Genomic DNA, 23586 nt, shown 5'->3' on the forward strand with positions numbered 1-23586 from the left:
CTTCTTCTCCCCTTAGTCCCTCGCTGCAGTGAGCCTGTTGCCAGCAGGTCTCACTGTAAAATAAAAAACCTAATTATATACTTTCTTTTTAGAAGCTCAGGAGAGCCCCTAGTGTGCATCCAACCTCGGCCGGGCACAAAATCTAACTGAGGCTTGGAGGAGGGTCATAGTGGGAGGAGCCAGTGCACACCAGGTGACCTAAAAGCTTTCTTTAGTTGTGCCCAGTCTCCTGCGGAGCCGCTATTCCCCATGGTCCTTTCGAAGTTCCCAGCATCCACTAGGACGTCAGAGAAACAAACAAACAAACAAAACAAAAACCCAAAAATAAAACGTTGGAGCATTCCGTTATGTCCCTGGCTGGGAATCTTTCTTACTAAAATCATTTTTTACAAACTGATTTATACAAATTTTGTTCTTTTCTTTTTATTTATAAAAAAAAAAAAAAAAATCATGTAATTTTAATAAACTGTTCCAATTCTGTCTTTTGCAGAGGACAAAATCTGAGAGCAAGTAACAAAAATAGGTCTGGCACGTGGTCCATGAGTCCTTAGAAAGGTATATTCCGCTCAGCATAATAGTCCACTCTTGGCTGATAGCCTCTGTCGGTGAATTCTGTCCTGTTGCAGCTCCCCTTCATTAGGGTGCCAGAGCTTCATTAGTATCCGCTCAATGTTCAGTGCATATACTGTGTGTGATGGGATAATTTCTCTGTGTATCTGAAAGACAACAACGACACCAATCATACACAGATCTGACTACAGGAAAGTGAAACATATATGGTCTAAAGCAGGGGTGTCAAACTCAAATTCATCGGGGGCCGCATCAGCAGTTTGGTCCCCATCAAAGGGCCGGTTGTATCTGTAGGTCTATGTGTCCACTCTTTATTATCATAAATTAATGTCACTGCATTCAATTATTACTGTTTTTTGTAATAATGTAAGTAATAACTAGCTCTGAAAGGGGGAGACGCAGAGAGAGAGCGCGAGGGGGGAGACGCAGAGGGGGGAGAGACGGAGAGAGGGGGAGACAGAGAGGGGAAATGGATAGTGAGGAGATAGGGATAGAGAGGGGGGAGAGACGGAGAGAGAAAGGGGGAGACAGACAGAGCGAGAAAGGAGGAGAGACGGAGAGTGGGGGGAGACAGAGAGGAAGGAGATGCATAGAGGGGGATACATGAAGAGAGAGGGGGGGCAGAGGAGCGAGAGAGAGGAGGAGCAGCACTTTCCACTTGTACAACAATAGTATTGCATTTTCCTGCCTGGCATCAGTAGTGCTTACAATCAGGGGCTGTCACTGTGCATGGAGATGGCTGCCAGTGACTCTATGCATCCCTCCCATGAACTTTTGGCGCTGGTGACAATCAGGACCGGGGTGTAACAGCCAGGTGTCCGTGTGAACAGCAATAGAGAGAGGGACTTGGAATAGTTAAACAAGTCGGGCACATGCAGCATTTGAGTCTATGGTGGAGGAGCTGAAAGCAGAGCATCTCCTTCTCCCCCTCCGGCCGGGAGTCGGGACCCGAGTCACTGACTGTGCAGTGACTGTCTTAATGCACAGGGCTCCGGGGCACTGGTGGTGGGCAGACAGGCGCAGCGTTGGTGGCGGCATTAAATGAGTCAGTGAGACTCATTGTAATGCCGGAAGCTCGGGGACCTGAACCAGCCCCCACCGCGGGAACAGTCAGCCCCCCTGTCACCGCTGATTGTAACAGCTCAGAGCTAAAGCAGCATCACCACCCGGAGCTGGCCGCGGGATCACGGAGTACCCAGCCCCGATCCCCGGCTGCGGAACACTGGCAGCTCTCAGACCCCAACACCCTCCTCCAGCCGCAGGTTATCCACTGTCCGAAGCACAACTCACCAAATCGAGGAGAGCTGCGCCATCAAGTCCGCACTGGCAAGGCTCCACCTCCTATTTTTAAAGTTTGCAGCCGGGCCACAGAGCCATCAATCAATCTGGCAGGCTAGGGATTGGCTGCAGCGAAGCGCGTCCCACGGACCCACCCATGTTTGAAATGCGAGTCCGCGGGCCATCAGACGAGGTCTGGCGGGCCGGATTTGGCCCGCGTGCCTTGTGTTTGACACCCCTGGTCTAAAGGGAAGCAAAACAAGCAGAATCCAGCCGATGGATCTACAGTAAGAAGAGAGACACTCCATGGGTCAACACAAGTCAGGTTTTATCATTTACCATCTACATGGACTACGACTGGGAATAGTAACCAGTGGCGAGTGCAGCCAGACACCTTGCCCGTAGCGTGGCCAGGCCGCGAGGATATACATTTCCAATAGTTTGCCTCAGATACGGTGAAACATACGAGGACACAAAAAATAATAATTGCGTCAACTTTTTGACCCTGCCGACCTTTCCTACTGTCTACCTATTCCATGTCGACCTTTTGACTTGTCTATATTTTTACTGCAGATTTATTAAAACCACACCCATTATACATTGACCAAACTACTGAAACCCTAAAAGGTAACAGGCTTCTTTTTCTTAATTAACCAATACTAATAAAGGTGTGATAGAAATCAGTATAAACCTTTTGTAAAAAGTGTAAATGTTCACATAAAAACACAATTTAAAATAAATAAAACCATTCTAAAACAGGTTGATGCATGAAAGAAAATACAAAATTCGGGTATCCAATGCTGGGCGCCTCGTACGATGCATCGTGTGCACATCTGTTATTTGGGTACAATTACGATGCAATGCGTGGTCCCGCGGATTGAAGGTCGCATCTTCTGATCATAAGTGCAGGTCATTATTATCTGTCGTAATCATACGCACATCGTACTATGTTTTTATGCACATACGATGCATCATTCGATCTGCATCATTTTGACTGACATTTCCCCGTTTTATTTTTGAGAGTCATACGATCAATCTTTTAACGACATGTTGTTAGCACATCGTGTGTCATTAAACAGCAAATCGTGAGGCCGGGGAGTTCAAGACTCGCATATAATTCCGGTCGACCTGATGTATGGCCGGTGTAAGGGTCAATAAGAGCTGTGCTAGCAGATGGTGAATGTACAAATAATGGAGGTTATCATGGGGGAATATCAGTTCCTATAATAAAGCAGCCAATCTATAATTGCTCAGAGCTGTAGGAACAGAGGATTGGCCGTGGATGGAAACATTGGTACATACCGTATCCGTGCTCTGTCAGTTTTAGAACACATACAGGTACGGTCAGTACGTTACTGTGTAAACATTAGCGAGTGTTGCATGGACTACGTGATGAACAAAATGGCTCTGTAGACGTCTGCGTCTGTGACGTAAGTAAAGTAGACTTCTAAACTTGGCGATCCATTATAAACACGCAACATAACACATTATACTAACAGGAATACAATTTCATTATCATGGCATTACCTTCAAAGCTTCTAAGAGGTCATACATGTTGACTGGAGGCAGGCTAGGGGGCAGGTTATCCCCGGAACAGGCTAGTAAGAGGGCAGCTTGCTGCTCGGCGTCATCCGGATGTACAGTGGTCCCGGGGTTCTGGTTTCCCGTAGCAGAAAACATCGGTTGGCTGGAAAACAAATATTCACGAGAAATGTTGATGTTTTACGTCAGGTCCTGAGGATAGACGGTGACTGAATTACATGCCAGGTGCAGTCCGTGTTTCATTTACTACCTCCTCCAAGTTACACCACTGGCTCCAGTATGAGGAGGGAGGAGATACAGACAAACCATATACATTTGGGCACAGTCATTTTTCTTTACCTTAGCCATTTACCAAAACATATTCAAGTTATTGTTATTTAATGAATATGGGTTTAAAGTGCAGATTATCAGCTTTCATTTGAGGGTATTCACATCCGAATTGGAGGAAGGGTTTAGGAATTACAACTTTACAATACGTAGCCCCCTCTTTTGCAAGGAACCAAAAGTAAATGGAGATTTGACTGAAAGGCTGTTTCCTGGATTGGTGCGGGCGATTCCTTCATTTCACTATTAGCTAAGCAGACAAATGGCCTGGAATTGATTTCAGGTGTGGTACTGGCATTTGGAGGCTGTTGCTGTGAACCCACACTGGGTCAGAGGAGCTCTCAATGCAAGTGAGAGAGGCCATGCATCAAATCCATATCATTCCAACCAACCAGCTAGTTAGAAGGATAATCTGGCAGTGTGTGGGAGCAAATGATGATCAGGCGTTCACTCCCACACAGCTGAAAACCTGCCATAAGCCCAACTAATCATTTCAGTCTAGTGAAAACTTTCCTCCAACTGAATGATAAGTAGGCGGACCATCTGTGCTGCCCTTGTGGGTCCGGGATACCTGTCACTATCAGAAGCAGCGGCAGAGTAGATTCCCCCCCCCCCTACACTTCAAGTCCACTCTCTACTGTCCCAACCCCCCCCCCCTCCTTCCCCAACACAATCACCAACCCACAGCTGCTCCTACAAGTCCGCTCCCAAATGCCCGCACCCTCCCCCCACACAGTCATCCCCCCTTCCACCCGTGAACACCACCCCACAGCTGCTCCTACAAGTCCGCTCCCAAATGCCCGCACCCTCCCCCCACACAGTCATCCCCCCTTCCACCCGTGAACACCAACCCACAGCAGCACCTTCAAATCCACTCCCAACTGCCCGCACCCACCCCCCACGCAGTCATCCCCCCTTCCAGCCGTGAACACCACCCCACAGCTGCTCCTACAAGTCCGCTCCCAAATGCCCGCACCCTCCCCCCACGCAGTCATCCCCCCTTCCAGCCGTGAACACCAACCCACAACAGCACCTTCAAATACACTCCCAACTGCCCGCACCCACCCCCCACGCGGTCATCCCCCCTTCCACTCGTGAACACCAACCCACAGCAGCATCTTCAAATCTACTCCCAACTGCCCGCACCCACTCCCCACGCGGTCATCCCCCCTTCAACCCGTGAACACCAACCCACAGCAGCACCTTCAAATCCACTCCTGACTGCCCACACACCCCACCTGCGATCAGCAGCCCCTTTTAAATTGAAAGCAAATACATTAATTGGCAAATAACAGGACACTTACCATTCTAGCAGCTGATTGTAGGTGGCCACGCTGTTTCTCAGGTAAGGTTGGGGATTGATATTGCAGCCAAATGCGTATTTGAAGTGTCTGTCTTTTAGGCGATAGGCTTGTCTACGTGACACCACTGAGGTTATCAGATCCTTCAGATGTTTCTACAGATAAATGAAATAACCATTAAGTCATGAATTCTGGTCCTTGGGGGGGGAAATAGCTTCCCTATACTTGCATTCTTCTTTACCTGAACAAGTTTTACTTTTTATTGTAAGGCTGGTATCAAAGACGGACTTCAAACATTTTTGGGCGCCTAGAACAGGGGGAGGGATTTGCAGTTTTTATTTGGCCTATCCAATTACCTGTTTACTTATGAACAAATTTTTTTTCATGCAAACACAGATAGGAACGTGGAGAAGTTACAGACCGATGTATGTTAACGGCTGTGATCGTCATAAAATGCATACTTATCACAGATTTGGTTTCACTTGCCTGTGGCAGGGAAACAAAATCCCAGATAAGTGGCGGCTCGAGGATAACTGAATAGCCCTGGGTGCGGTAATTAGCAGCGGCAATTTACCACGGCTAATAGGATACCACCCTTAGTATTTTACATGCTTACTATTGTCCATGCCATTACAGGGATCTATCTTTTGTATTTGCATCTATTTCTCAGTATGTACTTTTGTTTGTTTGTTTGTTTGTTTCTACTCCTCTTTACCATTACATTTGTCCTGCGGGGAAAAAATAAAATAGTTTATCTTCAGTACTGAAAAGTTCATTCAAACTTTCAGTGGATGAGAACACCACACCTTACAGCAGTGGTACCCTTGGGGTACCTTGGGCACTTGTACGGCTGCCCTGGGCTGGTGGTCCAGGACCAATTCAAATTATTTATTTATGGTCAATGTCATTGGAAGCCGCAAGCACAGGTTTTGCCTATTATACAATATGTGGGCAAACAGAAGTGAATCCTGTCCCTCGCCACGTTACAACCTATGGATGACATATAAACACAATTTACTTCATTTCATATTTTTTTCTGAATTCCTCAATAAGAAACATTAGGCCTAGGGGTGCCGTGAGACAATTCTAATACTCTAGGGTGCCGCGATTCAAAAAAGTTTGGGAACCTCCGTCCTACAGGATAAAGCCACCTGCATTGTAGCGTATATATTAACAGATTGCTGGCCAATTTCTTTTTATCCAAGACCACTGCGGAAAAGGGTCAGTATGCATTAGTGTACACACATGTGGGTGTTCAGCCCTGCTTATAGGTCATCCTTAGGTTCTATTACATGGTGAGGAACAAGATTTGCTTGTTTGTCCACATATTTTATGACTGGCAGCCACTAGCACTGGTTTTACCTATTACATTGGCAATAAATAGTTTGACTTGGTCCTGTGCACCACCTGCAAGTGTACCGGCACACCAGGGAGCCATGGCATGCAGTTTGAGAACCACTATAGTAACCTGTTACATTTACCTATTGGTGTAGAAAACTCTGAATTATAAAGAAGTAATAATAGTCTCATAAACCTTCATTGACTTTTTATACAATATAACAAATTCTAACTTCTTATCAACATCAATTCATACAGAACTCTCTTTCTAGACACAAATGTACAGTATGCCCAGTGTTCTTGTTCTGTGAAATACAGATGTAGCCATCTTCGCTGCGATGCAGAAACACGGCTTGCTGCATGCTGGTCTGTGACTATTCGCAGCCGGTGATCGCTAAATTAATTCCTAATGGAATGAATGGAGCGATCGATGGCTGCAAATAGTCACAGACCGGAGTGCAGCAATATGGCATAGCTACATCTGTAGATACAAGAGGCTACAATATAACAGGCACATCCATGTATTAGTCTACAGCAGTGGTTGCCGCACCGTGACAGTCCAAATCTTAAAGATATCCATGCTTGTCCACAGATTGTATCGTTTAACTAATTGAGGTACCAATTTTATCATCTGTGCTTAAGCATTAATATTTTTACATCCTGGACTGTTAGGATACCTTGAGGTCCAAGTTTGAGACCCGCATCAAATCTGGAAGGTCTTTATTTCAGAGATTTAACTGCAATTAAAGTATAATCAAACTCTTCACTATGGGGGGGGGGGGGGGGATTCAATTAGCTGCGGGGTTTACCCTGCTGCTAATTGATCACACTGCCCAATTCATTTAGCTGCGGCATCCTCTGTATTATTGTATTCATATCACCGACACAAGCGTCTGTCACTGACACAAAGGGAACAGACGATTCTAGTGACATGCTCAAGCATTCCTCCGAGGAACGACGGAGTTCACAGACATATCGCCCATGCACACTGGCCGACGGACCCGCGTTATATCGGCTGTTCAATAGAGCGGCCGATGTATCGGCCAGTGTGTACCCGCCTTAAGTGATCTAAGGAACCATCTATCCTCAAAGAAATGTTTGAGCATGTCACTAGAGTCGTCTGTTCCCTTTGTGTCAGTGACAGACGCTTGTGTCGGTGATATGAACATAATGACACAGAGGATGCCGCCCAACCCGTCACATTTCCTAACAGACACAAGACTTGCTGCTCTGCTCAAACATCAATGGTTTATAAGTACTAATACATCCAACAACATCTGCCGCTCCACCGTCTGTCAGTGATCCATCAATCTTTACAGTAGTTCCTGGCAGACACCTACCCTCTCTATTTCCATCACACCCATCTCCCAGACCAAACCCTCTTTCAGCAGATTACCTTTCCCACATTCACTGTACTCATCTTTCATCCTGTTACTAAAATCATCAACTGGAACCACAATGTCAATCAAAATTGCTTGACACTCCCACAAAATGGTTCTCCTCCAAGCGTCTAGCCAGCAAACACCTATTACACGTATGGAGATAAACGGCTGAGATGCCTCCAACTCAGTCACCAGTATATATGAAGAGATGCGTATGTCTACAGTGGCTGGGGGCTCAACGTCGCTAGATGGGGCAGTAAGTGACTCAGAATCAGATCCATAGTGTAGGTGGTCTCTGGATGAGTGGTGGCACAGAGATATACAGCAACAACTATTACATTCCTGACTATATTCTGATCTCACTATGTACACAGTGCTTATATCTCCAGACATACAAATGCACAACAGCCACTGCACCGTACAGATCCCCCAATTCCTACAATCAACTGTGTAAGGCAATCATACTAACCTCCAGAGCAAGCATAACTATAGTCACGGCCTCCTCCGTTACATTGTCTAGTCCATGTTCATAAGCCGTAACGATCATCCGTCCCTCCATCTGGCCGCGGGAGGGCAGCGTCATCGTGTGGGAACACAACTTCAGCTCCTCTTCCTCTTGGGGATCCCGGCTCACAAACTGCTGAGCTCCTGCCAAAGGATTCTGGGGCTGGAAACGGTGCTGGTAAGGAGTGAAGAAGATTACCATTAACGCCTTCTTTCATTTAAGATGGACCTGTCATCTCTACAGGTGGGGCAAACAATTTGTGGGCTGAAATAATACTGTCATTAGATCCTCATGAATAATAATCAGGCATCAGTAATATCAGTCAGGCAGACCCTCGCTGATGTCACCAATTCCGCACATATTGGCAGGCTGCGTGCTAGTGCAAACAACCAATTACTTATGTGACTACTGAACGAAGCATGTTCAACGGATACTCAAAGTAATACTAAAGATGAATTTGGAGTTCCGTCCCTGTACGTGAAAGAGCGCTATATAAATGATTACTATCCTTTATATTTCTCTAATATTAAGCGGCATACAAATAGCGAGCATTACATCGTACACACCACAGGACCTGCACAGAACTCTTCATCTCCATTATGAACTTACATCAAACTTCTGGCGAACAGACGAGATCTTCTTCTTGCCCTTCGGCTTTCCAGGTTTGGTTGCAGAGTTTAACGCTCCGGCTCCCTCTTGATCGCGGGAAAAGGGAAATAAAATTATAACAATTTCTACAAGTTCTTCTCGTCTTCTTTAGGACACAATGGACCTCATTCAGTAAGGATTGCAAACATTTGCGAATCGCAATCCGGACGATTATCAAACGACTGCGCACGCATGAGTCATAGTACACACTGAAAATGTGTACACAATGTGATCGCAATGCAGACGCTGTTTAACCGACAGCAAGCCGGCGTTTCTGGCCGGAAACCCAAAGTTTTCTGGGTGTGTCTGAAAAAAAACACATGCGTACCCAGGCGTTTTAAGGCGGGCCTCTGACGTCAGCGATGACCACTTCCAGCCTCCTGTGTTGCAAGAATTGTGGACGACCTTGCCTGGCGCAGATAGGAAAACTCTTCGATGTTCCGGTAATTGCATAAGGTTCTGCGAACAGCCACATATTGCGATGCATTCACAATTTCTGCAATGGGCGTTTTTTTCTCTATTTCTGGGCGGCAATTATTTGATCGCGGTAACTGCTTTTTAGCAAAAATTGCAATCCTTACTGAATAAGGTCCAATGGGCGGTATTCAATTGTTTATGAGCAAAAAGTGACCCGTTTGAGAACTCAAACTGGACTTTTTTTTCATGTTGCATCCATTAGTTTGGTCAGGTTTTGCTACTTCACGCAGGTAAACTCAACACTTAGGGGTGCGATACAAAACAACGATTAAATATCGCTCTGCGATCTCCCGTCCCTTTAGACCCGAGATCAGGTACGATATAACAAATGAATACCGCACGATGATTTTGTACATACATTTACACCCATGCTGATTTCTTCCACGTTAGTACACAATAGCATGGAACATTTGGCATCCATACGTAGCTTAGCAACCAGTCTATTCTATATCTGATTAGCTGAGCGGTGAAAGAGACTGCTCCTGATTGGCTGACTGGCTCACCGGAGGAGATTAACTCACTGTTTGTCGAGTGCTCTTAAGAAGTGATCAGTGCATTCCACGTATTATCGTTTCCCTTACAAGATTTCCATTAGCTTACAGCAGAACAAGAAATAAATATTTCAGGGAAGTATTCATTATGGAGGCATTTTTCTTTTATAAAAAGAATTACTTTAATATAGAAAATCAGGAGGCGCTACACAAGAGGGCACGGTTATAGACCTACAAACGCCAGTATTCAATAAAATCTATGGTCTGAGTGCATGCTGACACTTGTAGTGCCACAAGTTTGTGAAGAATATTTTAAATTGTATTACCCTAGTATTTAATGGCCAGGGTTACCAGATGCTCAATTCTACTCAAAACTGAGCTCCTGACGTAATCTCTAGGTAGGTTTTTAAAAATAAAAAGAATTTAGTTTATGTCCTCCTAAGTCTCAGTCATTGTAAGGAAACGTCTAATGGCTCTTGTGGTAGACACAAATAATGTGTCCTGGGGAGTCAGGAGGGGTGGGTACCAGATACCTAGGTCCAGCTCTGTCTGAGGGCCCCTGGCTGAGCCAGTCTTGGACTCTGGAGGCCGAGCAACAGCCCCCTCTGTACACTCTCTTAACAGTCAATGCTATTCCAAGCAGCCTCTCTAGTACTGGGGCCTGCTAAATGTCTCTGTGGCCCTGCCTCTTCCTGAGCTGTAAGGCCTGGAGTATGCTACACAGTGGGCAAGCTATACAATTCACTTACATGACATTTCCAGCTGTTTAACATGAATAAAGACTCCGTGATCATCAACCAAGCATGGTATTTGTAGGAACAATAGGAATTATATGCTGGAGCCATTACTGCTTTACTTACCAGGAGAAGAAATAAGGATTTGGCAGCGGGTGAGGATAGCCAGGAGGAAATCATTGTGTGAGTGCACTGTAAGGAAACACACGCAGAGTTCTCATTAACGCCATTATCACCATGGTGAGCAGACCTCACTAACACCACTATCACAACGGTGAGCGGATCTCACTAACGCCATTATCACCACGGTGAGCAGAGTTCACATTAACGCCACTATCAGCACGGTGAGCGGATCTCACTAACGCCACTATCACCACGGTGAGCAGAATTCTCATTACCGCCACTATCACCACGGTGAGCAGACCTCATTACCACCACGTTGAGCGGACCTCATTACCACCACTATCACCACGGTGAGCAGACCTCATTACCACCACTATCACCACGGTGAGCAGACCTCATTACCACCACTATCACCACGGTGAGCAGACCTCATTACCACCACGGTGAGCAGACCTCATTACCACCACGGTGAGCGGACCTCATTACCACCACGGTGAGCGGACCTCATTACCACCACGGTGAGCAGACCTCATTACCACCACTATCACCACGGTGAGCAGACCTCATTACCACCACGGTGAGCAGACCGCATTACCACCACGGTGAGCGGACCTCATTACCACCGCTATCACCACGGTGAGCAGACCTCATTACCACCACGGTGAGCAGACCGCATTACCACCACGGTGAGCGGACCTCATTACCACCGCTATCACCACGGTGAGCGGACCTCATTACCACCGCTATCACCACGGTGAGCAGACCTCATTACCACCGCTATCACCACGGTGAGCGGACCTCATTACCACTACGGTGAGCGGACCTCATTACCACCGCTATCACCACGGTGAGCGGACCTCATTACCACCGCTATCACCACGGTGAGCGGACCTCATTACCACCACTATCACCACGGTGAGCAGACAACACCTCCTGTCTGACTACATCAGTACTTTCTGCAGAGTGATACTGTATGTGGTACAGTATTACAGTATAAATAAACCAGAAGAAAATAAGATTTTACTTACCGATAAATCTATTTCTCGTAGTCCGTTGTCAAAGTCAGAAAAATGTCTCAATGCACGTTGCCATATTTGCACCGCACACTGGTCCGCGCTGCGCGTGCATGCGCTCTCCCGTGGATTCGCATACCCGCAATAACGTGCACTCGCAGGCGCGGTATGCGTATTTACGGTAGAGTTTATGTAGTCGTAGCGTGCGACTCATTCGTTACAAATGTTCACAATTAATGTAGTTTATAGATCATGGTCCCTTTGATAGATTCTGAAAGTTTGGTTAAAATACAATGTCCCAGAGCTGAGGAATCCCTCTTTATATCGTACAAAGGGTCTAACAGGAATCATACAGCAGTGTTTGGTACCCATCGGAAGAGTATTTAATTAGCAATATTCCGGTGTTGGTTTGGAGCGTATTAATCGCTCGTGCGAATAGTTATGGACATAAGAAGTTTATGTCCATTTCTATTATTTACACATACTCAGGTATGCGGCGGGAAACCCAGTTTCCCACCCACCTGAGCTGTTGGAAATCGTCACAGCCCACCTGTATGAATCACCCTATGACCTTTTGTTATGATACAGGGCCGAATTCCTTCGGCCAATGGACAATGGGATTGTAGGACCAGGAGATTGCATTGTGTGTGGGGCATAAATAGGCAGGCCGACCACATCCAGCTCTCACTCTCTCATCAACGGTTATCTGCTGATAGCCGGGAGCTGGATATCGAGGCGCAGGCGATCATACCCTTTGTGCGTAAGTTTCTCTCCGTAATCATTGTCTTTCTGTGAGCCAATTTCTCTCATCTCATCTCTCTCTATCTCTCTCTGTTCTGTTCTCTCATATCTCCCCTAGACTAGGCTAGTATTGTATTAGATAGTATTGTATTGTATTGCATTTAGGTCAGTGTAGTATTGTCTTTTTGTATTTATTGTTTAGTTCTGTGGTTAGGAAGTCTCTGTTATATTGTAGTGTATCATTTGTACTGTTATCCCCTTTTACAAGTATATTAGATATAATACAGTTAATAGGCTTTGGAACCTAAACCAGCATCTGTGTATTTCCTATAGTGTTAAGTGTTCACTTGAGCGTCGGTGACGCTCAAGCAGCTTTGTAGATAGTCAGGTTACACAAGGTTGCACTTACACCCTGTACTCACATTAAGGTATTCAGTGTATTTCATTGGTATAAGGTTTTATCATAAAGGTATAGTGTTGTGAGCGTCTGCATCGCTGGTGACCTCCTCGTGGTCTCGAGCGTAAGCTACGCCATAGCGAATCATTACCCTAGACATAACCAATAACGTGTCCTGTGATCACTGGGCCGTGAGCGAACGTGACGCTTGAGCGTCTCGCCTACGGCTGAGCGATCGTTACGCAACTAGCGTACCATTACGGTACTTCTTAAGTAAACAGCGTACAGTGTTCTTAGCTTCATAAAGGGTTGTTTATACGACAAAGGAATTTAACATTGTCACCGTAGTGGATGCTGAGGACTCCGTCAGGACCATGGGGATTAGCGGCTCCGCAGGAGACAGGGCACAAAAATAAAGCTTTAGGATCAGGTGGTGTGCACTGGCTCCTCCCCCTATGACCCTCCTCCAAGCCTCAGTTAGGATACTGTGCCCGGACGAGCGTACACAATAAGGAAGGATTTTGAATCCCGGGTAAGACTCATACCAGCCACACCAATCACACTGTACAACTTGTGATCTGAACCCAGTTAACAGTATGACAAACGTAGGAGCCTCTGAACAGACGGCTCACAACCCGATTTTTTTGTAACAATAACTATGTACAAGTATTGCAGACAATCCGCACTTGGGATGGGCGCCCAGCATCCACTACGGACTACGAGAAATAGATTTATCGGTAAGTAAAATCTTATTTTCTCTGACGTCCTAGTGGATGCTGGGGACTCCGTCAGGACCATGGGGATTATACCAAAGCTCCCAAACGGGCGGGAGAGTGCGGATGACTCTGCAGCACCGAATGAGAGAACTCCAGGTCCTCTTTAGCCAGGGTATCAAATTTGTAGAATTTTACAAACGTGTTCTCCCCCGACCACGTAGCTGCTCGGCAGAGTTGTAATGCCGAGACCCCTCGGGCAGCCGCCCAGGATGAGCCCACCTTCCTTGTGGAATGGGCCTTGACAGATTTAGGCTGTGGCAGGCCTGCCACAGAATGTGCAAGTTGAATTGTGCTACAAATCCAACGAGCAATCGTCTGCTTAGAAGCAGGAGCACCCAGCTTGTTGGGTGCATACAGTATAAACAGCGAGTCAGATTTTCTGACTCCAGCCGTCCTTGAAATATATATTTTCAATGCCCTGACAATGTCCAGCAACTTGGAATCCTCCAAATCGCTATTAGCCGCAGGCATCACAATAGGCTGGTTCAGGTGAAACGCTGACACCACCTTAGGCAGAAACTGAGGACGCGTCCGCAGTTCTGCCCTGTCCGAATGGAAAATCAGATATGGGCTTTTATACGATAAAGCCGCCAATTCTGACACTCTCCTGGCTGAAGCCAGGGCCAGTAGCATGGTTACTTTCCATGTAAGATATTTCAAATCCACCGATTTGAGTGGCTCAAACCAATGGGATTTGAGAAAATCCAAAACTACATTAAGGTCCCACGGAGCCACTGGGGGCACAACCGGGGGCTGTATATGTAGTACTCCTTTTACAAAAGTCTGGACTTCAGGAACTGAAGCCAATTCTTTCTGGAAGAAAAATCGACAGGGCCGAAATTTGAACCTTAATGGACCCCAATTTGAGGCCCATAGACAATCCTGTTTGCAGGAAATGTAGGAATCGACCCAATTGAAATTCCTCCGTGGGGGCCTTCCTGGCCTCACACCACGCAACATATTTTCTCCAAATGCGGTGATAATGTTGTGCAGTCACCTCCTTCCTGGCTTTTACCAGTGTAGGAATGACCTCTTCCGGAATGCCTTTTTCCCTTAGAATTCGGCGTTCAACCGCCATGCCGTCAAACGCAGCCGCGGTAAGTCTTGGAATAGACACGGTCCCTGCTGAAGCAGGTCCCGTCTTAGAGGTAGAGGCCACGGATCTTCCGTGAGCATCTCCTGAAGTTCCGGGTACCAAGTTCTTCTTGGCCAATCCGGAGCCACGAGTATCGTTCTTACTCCCCTTTGCCGTATAATTCTCAGTACTTTTGGTATGAGAGGCAGAGGAGGAAACACATACACTGACTGGAACACCCACGGTGTTACCAGAGCGTCCACAGCTATTGCCCGAGGGTCTCTTGACCTGGCGCAATACCTGTCCAGTTTTTTGTTGAGGCGAGACGCCATCATGTCCACCTTTGGTTTTTCCCAACGGTTCACAATCATGTGGAAGACTTCTGGATGAAGTCCCCACTCTCCCGGGTGTAGATCGTGTCTGCTGAGGAAGTCTGCTTCCCAGTTGTCCACTCCCGGAATGAACACTGCTGACAGTGCTATCACATGATCTTCCGCCCAGCGAAGAATCCTTGCAGCTTCTGCCATTGTGATGTTTTAATAATTATTACACACCCCCGGGAGGTTGTTGAATTGTATTTAATGTGCATTTCTATTAAATATTTTATACTTTATGATTGTTAAGCGCCACTTGGTTTTCTTTTGTTACTTCTGCCATTGCTCTCCTGCTTCTTGTGCCGCCCTGTCTGTTTACGTGGGCGACTGCCGTGATGTTGTCCGACTGGATCAACACCGGCTGACCCTGAAGCAGGGGTTTTGCCAGGCTTAGAGCATTGTAAATCGCTCTTAGCTCCAGTATATTTATGTGAAGAGACATCTCCAGGCTTGACCATACTCCCTGGAAGTTTCTTCCCTGTGTGACCGCTCCCCAGCCTCTCAGACTGGCATCCGTGGTCACCAGGACCCAGTCCTGTATGCCGAATCTGCGGCCCTCTAACAGATGAGCACTCTGCAACCACCACAGAAGAGACACCCTTGTCCGTGGCGATAAGGTTATCCGCTGATGCATCTGCAGATGCGATCCGGACCATTTGTCCAGCAGATCCCACTGAAAAGTTCGTGCGTGGAATCTGCCGAATGGAATCGCTTCGTAAGAAGCCACCATCTTTCCCAGGACTCTTGTGCATTGATGCACAGACACTTTCCCTGGTTTTAGGAGGTTCCTGACAAGTTCGGATAACTCCCTGGCTTTCTCCTCCGGAAGAAACACCTTTTTCTGAACCGTGTCCAGAATCATTCCCAGGAACAGCAGACGTGTCGTCGGGGTCAATTGAGATTTTGGAAAATTCAGAATCCACCCGTGCTGTTGCAGCACTACTTGGGTTAGTGCTACTACGTCCCCCAGCTGTTCCCTGGACCTTGCCCTTATCAGGAGATCGTCCAAGTAAGGGATAATTAATACGCCTTTTCTTCGCAGAAGAAACATCATTTCGGCCATTACCTTGGTAAAGACCCGAGGTGCCGTGGACAATCCAAACGGCAGCGTCTGAAACTGATAATGACAGTTTTGCACCACGAACCTGAGGTACCCTTGATGTGAAGGGCAAATTGGGACATGCAGGTAAGCATCCTTGATGTCCAGGGACACCATAAAGTCCCCTTCTTCCAGATTCGCTATCACTGCTCTGAGTGACTCCATCTTGAACTTGAATTTTTGTATGTACAGGTTCAAAGATTTCAGATTTAGAATAGGTCTTACCGAGCCGTCCGGCTTCGGTACCACAAATAGTGTGGAATAATACCCCTTTCCCTGTTGTAGGAGGGGTACCTTGACTATCACCTGCTGAGAATACAGCTTGTGAATGGCTTCCAATACCGTCGCCCTGTCTGAGGGAGACGTTGGCAGAGCAGACTTTAGGAACCGGCGAGGGGGAGACTTCTCGAATTCCAACCTGTAACCCTGAGATACTATCTGCAGGATCCAGGGGTCCACCTGTGAGTGAGCCCACTGTGCGCTGAAATTCTTGAGTCGACCCCCCACCGCCCCTGAGTCCGCTTGTAAAGCCCCAACGTCATGCTGAGGGCTTTGCAGAAGCCGGGGGGGGGCTTCTGCTCCTGGGAAGAAGCTGCTTGGTGCACTCTCTTACCCTTTCCTTTGCCTCGGGGCAAATATGACTGTCCTTTCGCCCGCTTGTTCCTATAGGAACGAAAGGACTGCGGCTGAAAAGACGGTGTCTTTTTCTGTTGGGAGGGGACCTGAGGTAAAAAGGTGGATTTCCCGGCTGTTGCCGTGGCCACCAAATCCGATAGACCGACCCCAAATAATTCCTCCCCCTTATACGGCAATACTTCCATATGCCGTTTGGAATCCGCATCACCTGACCATTGTCGCGTCCATAAACTTCTTCTGGCAGATATGGACATCGCACTTACTCTCGATGCCAGAGTGCAAATATCCCTCTGAGCATCTCGCATATAAAGAAAAGCATCCTTTAATTGCTCTATAGTCAATAAAATACTGTCCCTATCCAGGGTATCAATATTTTCAGTCAGGGAATCCGACCAAACCACCCCAGCACTGCACATCCATGCAGAGGCGATGGCTGGTCGCAGTATAACACCAGTATGAGTGTATATACTTTTCAGGGTAGTTTCCAGCCTCCTATCCGCTGGATCCTTGAGGGCGGCCGTTTCAGGAGACGGTAACGCCACTTGTTTTGATAAGCGTGTGAGCGCCTTATCCACCCTAGGGGGTGTTTCCCAGCGCGCCCTAACCTCTGGCGGGAAAGGATATAATGCCAATAACTTCTTTGAAATTAGCAGTTTTTTATCAGGGGTAACCCACGCTTCATCACACACTTCATTCAATTCGTCTGATTCAGGAAAAACTACAGGTAGTTTTTTCAGACCCCACATAATACCCCTTTTTGTGGTACATGCAGTATCAGAGATATGCAAAGCCTCCTTCATTGCCGTGATCATATAACGTGTGGCCCTACTGGAAAATACGTTTGTTTCTTCACCGTCGACACTAGATTCGGTGTCCGTGTCTGGGTCTGTGTCGACCGACTGAGGTAAAGGGCGTTTTACAGCCCCTGACGGTGTCTGAGACGCCTGTACAGGTACTAACTGGTTTGCCGGCCGTCTCATGTCGTCAACTGATTTTTGTAATGTGCTGACATTATCACGTAATTCCATAAACAAAGCCATCCATTCCGGTGTCGACTCCCTAGGGGGTGACATCACCATTACCGGCAATTGCTCCGCCTCCACACCAACATCGTCCTCATACATGTCGACACACACGTACCGACACACAGCAGACACACAGGGAATGCTCTTATCGAAGACAGGACCCCACTAGCCCTTTGGGGAGACAGAGGGAGAGTTTGCCAGCACACACCCAAGCGCTATAAATATATAGGAACAACCCTATAGAAGTGTTGTCTCCCTTATAGCAGCTTAATATATCAAAAAACGCCAAAAAAGTGCCCCCCTCCTCTCTGTTTTACCCTGTTTCTGCAGTGCAGGGGAGAGTCCTGGGAGCCTTCCTCGCAGCGGAGCTGAGCAGGAAAATGGCGCTGTGTGCTGAGGAGATAGGCCCCGCCCCCTATTTCGGCGGGCTCTTCTCCGGTGTTTGTGAGACCTGGCAGGGGTTAAATACATCCATATAGCCCCAGGGGCTATATGTGATGTATTTTTTAGCCAGAACAAGGTATTCTCATTGCTGCCCAGGGCGCCCCCCGCAGCGCCCTGCACCCTCCGTGACCGCTGGTGTGAAGTGTGTGACAACAATGGCGCACAGCTGCAGTGCTGTGCGCTACCTCATGAAGACTGAAAAGTCTTCTGCCGCCGGTTTCTGGACCTCTTCACTTTTCGGCATCTGCAAGGGGGTCGGCGGCGCGGCTCCGGGACCGGACTCCATGGCTGGGCCTGTGTTCGATCCCTCTGGAGCTAATGGTGTCCAGTAGCCTTAGAAGCCAATCCATCCTGCACGCAGGTGAGTTCACTTCTTCTCCCCTAAGTCCCTCGTTGCAGTGAGCCTGTTGCCAGCAGGACTCACTGTAAAATAAAAAACCTAAAAACTTTTTCTAAGCAGCTCTTTAGGAGAGCCACCTAGATTGCACCCTGCTCGGACGGGCACAAAAACCTAACTGAGGCTTGGAGGAGGGTCATAGGGGGAGGAGCCAGTGCACACCACCTGATCCTAAAGCTTTATTTTTGTGCCCTGTCTCCTGCGGAGCCGCTAATCCCCATGGTCCTGACGGAGTCCCCAGCATCCACTAGGACGTCAGAGAAATAATAGATACATGGGGGATGTATAGTTATATGACAGACGGTCACAATCACTTTCCCTGCATCCCGAACATACAAAAGACTGACAGTCGGCATGCCGACTTGCGGGGACCATTCCCACAACACCCACAAGAGTGGAAACAGAACCTGTTGCGAGCGCACCGCGTTGGCTCCTTCTCCTCCTCCCCCCCCCCCCCCCCCCTTCCTCACCGGCATTCTGCGGCCGGGATGCTGACCACTGAGATCCCAGCCGCCGGTTCAGCATACCCAGCCCATACAGGGTTTAAACACTTAAATAATAATCACAAAGGTGACAATTTGTTTTTACTTAATTAAGTTCCTATAGAAACAGAAAACTCTGCCAATGTAATAGGGTGCGAGCCAGTTGTGTGGGACGTCTGGTATTTTAACAACCAACTTATCAGCAATCATTTAGAAAATAAATCATATGTGGAAGTTTATCAGAAACCTGTGTATTACATTACACATACCATTCTCTTGTGTGAGGAGCCGTCTGGCCTCAACGTCAAACTCCTCCTTACTTATCTTCTGCTTAAACCACAGCTTTAGGTTTGCCCAGTATCTGAAACAAGAAACGACATCTTGGTACTAGAGAAATCTGCAACCAAAGCTAGAATGTTACTGATAGATTTCTATTACACAGTGCTGGTGCTATGACAGTAGGTCTCCCAGACAAAGCTTCATCACCTACCTCCCCATCCAATATGTATCATCCCTAGGTACAGAATGACAGCATTTATTACAGGCGTTCCCAACCTCAGTCCTCAGGGCACAGGTCGTGGCTCAGTGGGAAGGACCTCGGTTAAGGGGCAGTGTAAACGGGTAACCTGGGTCATCTCACCCGGCTCTTGTTTCCAGCATACCCTGCTCACAGTGACAGGACAAGGCTGAACCTCTCTCTCACGTGAGATAGGACTTACTGTGATAAGAAAGGGGGCTATTCACATTGCGCCAGGAAGGAGGTCCCGGAACTATTCAGTTTCGCATGCTGTTCTGTCGCAGAACGCCGGTACTCACGCCTTACACCAGGTGTTTAGATGTGAGAACGGGCATTCTCTGACATAAGTGCCTCGCTGCGATGCTGTCTGGGCCCCGCTACGGCACAACACAGCATGGCGCCACTGGTTTTCTCAGATTTCAGACTTAGCGCACTGAATTGAATCGAACCCAATGTCTTTAAAACCCCTTTCAGACATAACCCCAGAACACGGGTGTTTACATGTGCATATACCAGAGTCTGGCATACGTCTGAAAAAGGGTCTACACAGGCTGACAGTCCCAGGTCCACGGCTCAGCTCCCTATCAGGGTTGTTCCCGAGACTTGCAACCTGGGTAGACTGCCCAGCTTTTGGTCTCAAAAGGTAAAAAGCCTAAAAGTAATTGACTGGTAAGGGACGGTAGCACCCACTGAATGCCAAAAAACCCGGGTATAGCTGCATGAAATTGGTAGCCCTGGCATCACCCCGTGATCTGTGCCCTGGGTCCGAGTTGGGCTGAAGCCGGGTAATGTCTGAAAGGGGTACAATGGGTCAGAATCATAAAACAATTCGGTGTTTCACTACTATATTTTTCTATTAGAACAGGTGGCAGCACTATGACACTGTGACCATGATAACCTTTTGTCAGTGCTCACATGCAGGACTCACTGTGTCGATATCCTCATGTCGGCAGGGTGACTTGACCTAATATACAGACCACCCCCCATTTTTATCTGCACAATGCAATATAAACACCTTCCGATAAATGACAGTGACAGAGGTGCGATGTGCAGGAGTCGAGTCATAAAGGGAACATGTCCCAGTGACACCGGCTGTTCTGCAGCGCTTCCAGCAGGAACACACCCCAGCATCATCAGCTCCGCAGCACTTCTAGCAGGAACACACTCCAGCAACACTGGCTCTGCAGCACTTCCAGAGGGAACACGCCCCAACGATATTGGTTCTGCAGCACTTCCACGTGTGAACACGTCCCAGCGACACCGGCTCTGCTGCATTTCTATGTGGGAACATGCCTTAGCGACATCGGCTCTGCAGCGCTTCCAGCGGGAACATGTCCCAGCGACTCCGGCTCTGCAGCGCTTCCAGCGGGAACATGTCCCAGCGACACCGGCTCTGCTGCACTTCCATGCGGGAACATGCCTCAGCGACACCGGCTCTGCAGCGCTTCCAGCGGGAACACGTCCCAGCGACACCGGCACTGCTGCACTTCCAGCGGGAACACGTCCCAGCGACACCGGCTCTGCACCCTTCCAGCGGGAACATGTCCCAGTGACATCGTTACTGCTGCACTTCCAGCGGGAACATGTTCCAGTGACACCGGCACTGCACCCCTTCCAGCGAGAACATGTCCCAGCGACACCGGCTCTGCAGCGCTTCCTGCGGGAACATGTCCCAGCGACACCGGCTCTGCAGCGCTTCCTGCGGGAACATGTCCCAGCGACACCGGCTCTGCAGCGCTTCCTGCGGGAACATGTCCCAGCGACACCGGCTCTGCAGCGCTTCCTGCGGGAACATGTCCCAGCGACACCGGCTCTGCAGCGCTTCCTGCGGGAACATGTCCCAGCGACACCGGCTCTGCAGCGCTTCCTGCGGGAACATGTCCCAGCGACACCGGCTCTGCAGCGCTTCCTGCGGGAACATGTCCCAGCGACACCGGCTCTGCAGCGCTTCCTGCGGGAACATGTCCCAGCGACACCGGCTCTGCAGCGCTTCCTGCAGGAACATGTCCCAGCGACACCGGCTCTGCAGCGCTTCCTGCGGGAACATGTCCCAGCGACACCGGCTCTGCAGCGCTTCCTGCGGGAACATGTCCCAGCGACACTGGCTCTGCAGCGCTTCAAGCAAATAGTATTAGTAAATACAGAACATAATAATAATAATAATAATAATAATAATAATAATAACAGTACACCCGCACAGACACAGAACACACCCTTCCTATCAGGAGGCAGCTGTAGCGCCACACACAGCGATACACATAGTGACAGCCGCCACATGGGCACACAGGGTAAGCGCTCAGCTGGGCGCCCCATGGGCGGGGAGCGCACACTACTCCAGACCGGGGATGTGCAGGCCTCCGGTACTCAGACTAGGACAGAGAAGGGTCACTCACTGCTTCACGTTCTCACCCAGCGCCTCGCTCAGGCTCTTCTTAGCCGCCTCCAGCTCGCTGACAAACGTCGCCATGGCCGGAGAGTGCGCCACAGGCTGAGAGGCCACCATGTAGGCCCGAGCTACCGCACCGGCGCTTTCACCATTCGATGGTGGCGGCGGGCCGATGTTTCTTACCATCAGATTTAAAGTAAGTCGATGGTGCTCCGATTATGTCTTCTTCCTGGCTGCTGTGTGTGTCAGGCTCTGCCCTCCCCTCTTCTGGCTGTTGCTAGGCAACGGGGCCCAGTGCTGGCTCTGATTGGATCTCTGAGAAAGGGAGAGCCAATCAGAGCGCTGGCACCGCCCCGCAGCATCTCAGAGACGACAGTCATTAGGTTCACCTAAGGTCGACATGCATTAGGTCGATAGGGATAATAGGTCGACATGGTAATTAGGTCGACAGGTCAAAAGGTCTACATGGGTTTTTGTGACTTTTTTTGGCGTCGTTTTCTTTGTTAGGTGACGGGGAACCCCGATTAGTGCACTGTGTCCCCTCGCGCTGGGCAAGGTGCCGCGCTCCGCTACCGCTGCGCTTGGCACAGGTTACCGTTCCCAATCGTAGTCCACGTGGATCGTTAAGTATGAAAAAATCCAAAAAATGAACTGTGAAAAACTCATCTCGACCTTTTGACCTGTCGACCTAGTACATGTCGACCTTCAGTGGTTGATCTAATAACTGTCGACCTAAGCTGTGTCGACCTAGCGACCGTATCCCGGCACGGCACGAGCCGCACGCAGCACACACAAGATATGACGATGGCAGGAGGCGGGAGGAACCCGGCGCAGGCTGCTCACATACAGCAATGAGCGCCGTCACACACAATGCGGGAGGTGACTGTCACTGACAACGGTCAGTCCTAAAGTGCCACACTCCGTACTATTCTCATTCTCACTGTTGTGCAGAAATATTAGCATTGCTGCAATGTGGGTATTTTCAGTACCGTGATCTAATGTGACATTTTGTGGACGTCCATTGTGTCTGGTCGCAGCATCTATAAAATAACCTGCGACAATACGAGGATCATTGTTGGTTTTGTATGCTTCTAGCCATATCATTTTTCTAGAGAAGCCATCTATGCAACAACTGATACATATGCCATAAGGCTTTAACTTGTCATATCCATCTATGGGGGTCATTCCGAGTTGATCGCTCGCTAGCTACTTTTTTGCAGACGTGCAAACGCATAGTCGCCGCCCACAGGGGAGTGTATTTTCGCTTTGCAAGCGTACGAACGTCTGTGCAGCCGAGCGGTACAAAAATTGTTTGTGCAGTTTCTGAGTAGCTCTGGACTTACTCAGCCGCTGCGATTACTTCAGCCTGTCCGGGCCCAAAAGTGACGTCAGACACCCGCCCTGCAAACACTTGGACACGCCTGCGTTTTTCCATCCACTCCTGAAAACGGTCAGTTGACACCCATGAACGACTTCTTCCTGTCAATCTCCTTGCGATCGGCTGTGCGAAT

The 23586-nt window shown here is 48.4% G+C and overlaps 1 protein-coding gene across 1 annotated transcript; it reads right to left on the bottom strand.

Moving 5' to 3' along the window:
• Nucleotides 1-407: 407 nt before the first annotated feature.
• On the bottom strand, nt 408-22324 carry TADA1 (transcriptional adaptor 1). Its single transcript, XM_063946864.1, has 8 exons — nt 22083-22324; nt 19442-19533; nt 10717-10782; nt 8850-8935; nt 8205-8414; nt 5019-5170; nt 3376-3535; nt 408-716 (listed from the first exon to the last, which is right to left on the bottom strand). The coding sequence occupies exons 1-8, from the start codon at nt 22259-22261 to the stop codon at nt 567-569; spliced, it is 1095 nt and encodes a 364-aa protein (XP_063802934.1). The 5' UTR covers nt 22262-22324; the 3' UTR covers nt 408-566.
• Between the last annotated feature and the right edge of the window lie 1262 nt (nt 22325-23586).

Source organism: Pseudophryne corroboree, chromosome 12, assembly GCF_028390025.1.
Source record: "Pseudophryne corroboree isolate aPseCor3 chromosome 12, aPseCor3.hap2, whole genome shotgun sequence".
Lineage (NCBI taxonomy): Eukaryota > Metazoa > Chordata > Amphibia > Anura > Myobatrachidae > Pseudophryne > Pseudophryne corroboree.

Coding starts and splice junctions, on each gene's coding strand:
- TADA1 (XM_063946864.1), bottom strand. CDS start 22,261: ATGGTAAGAAACATCGGCCCGCCGCCACCATCGAATGGTGAAAGCGCC. Junction 3,536..5,018: donor TACAATCAGCTGCTAGAATG/GTAAGTGTCCTG, acceptor TTTGTTTTCCAG/CCAACCGATGTTTTCTGCTA. Junction 717..3,375: donor ACCTCTTAGAAGCTTTGAAG/GTAATGCCATGA, acceptor GTTGTCTTTCAG/ATACACAGAGAAATTATCCC.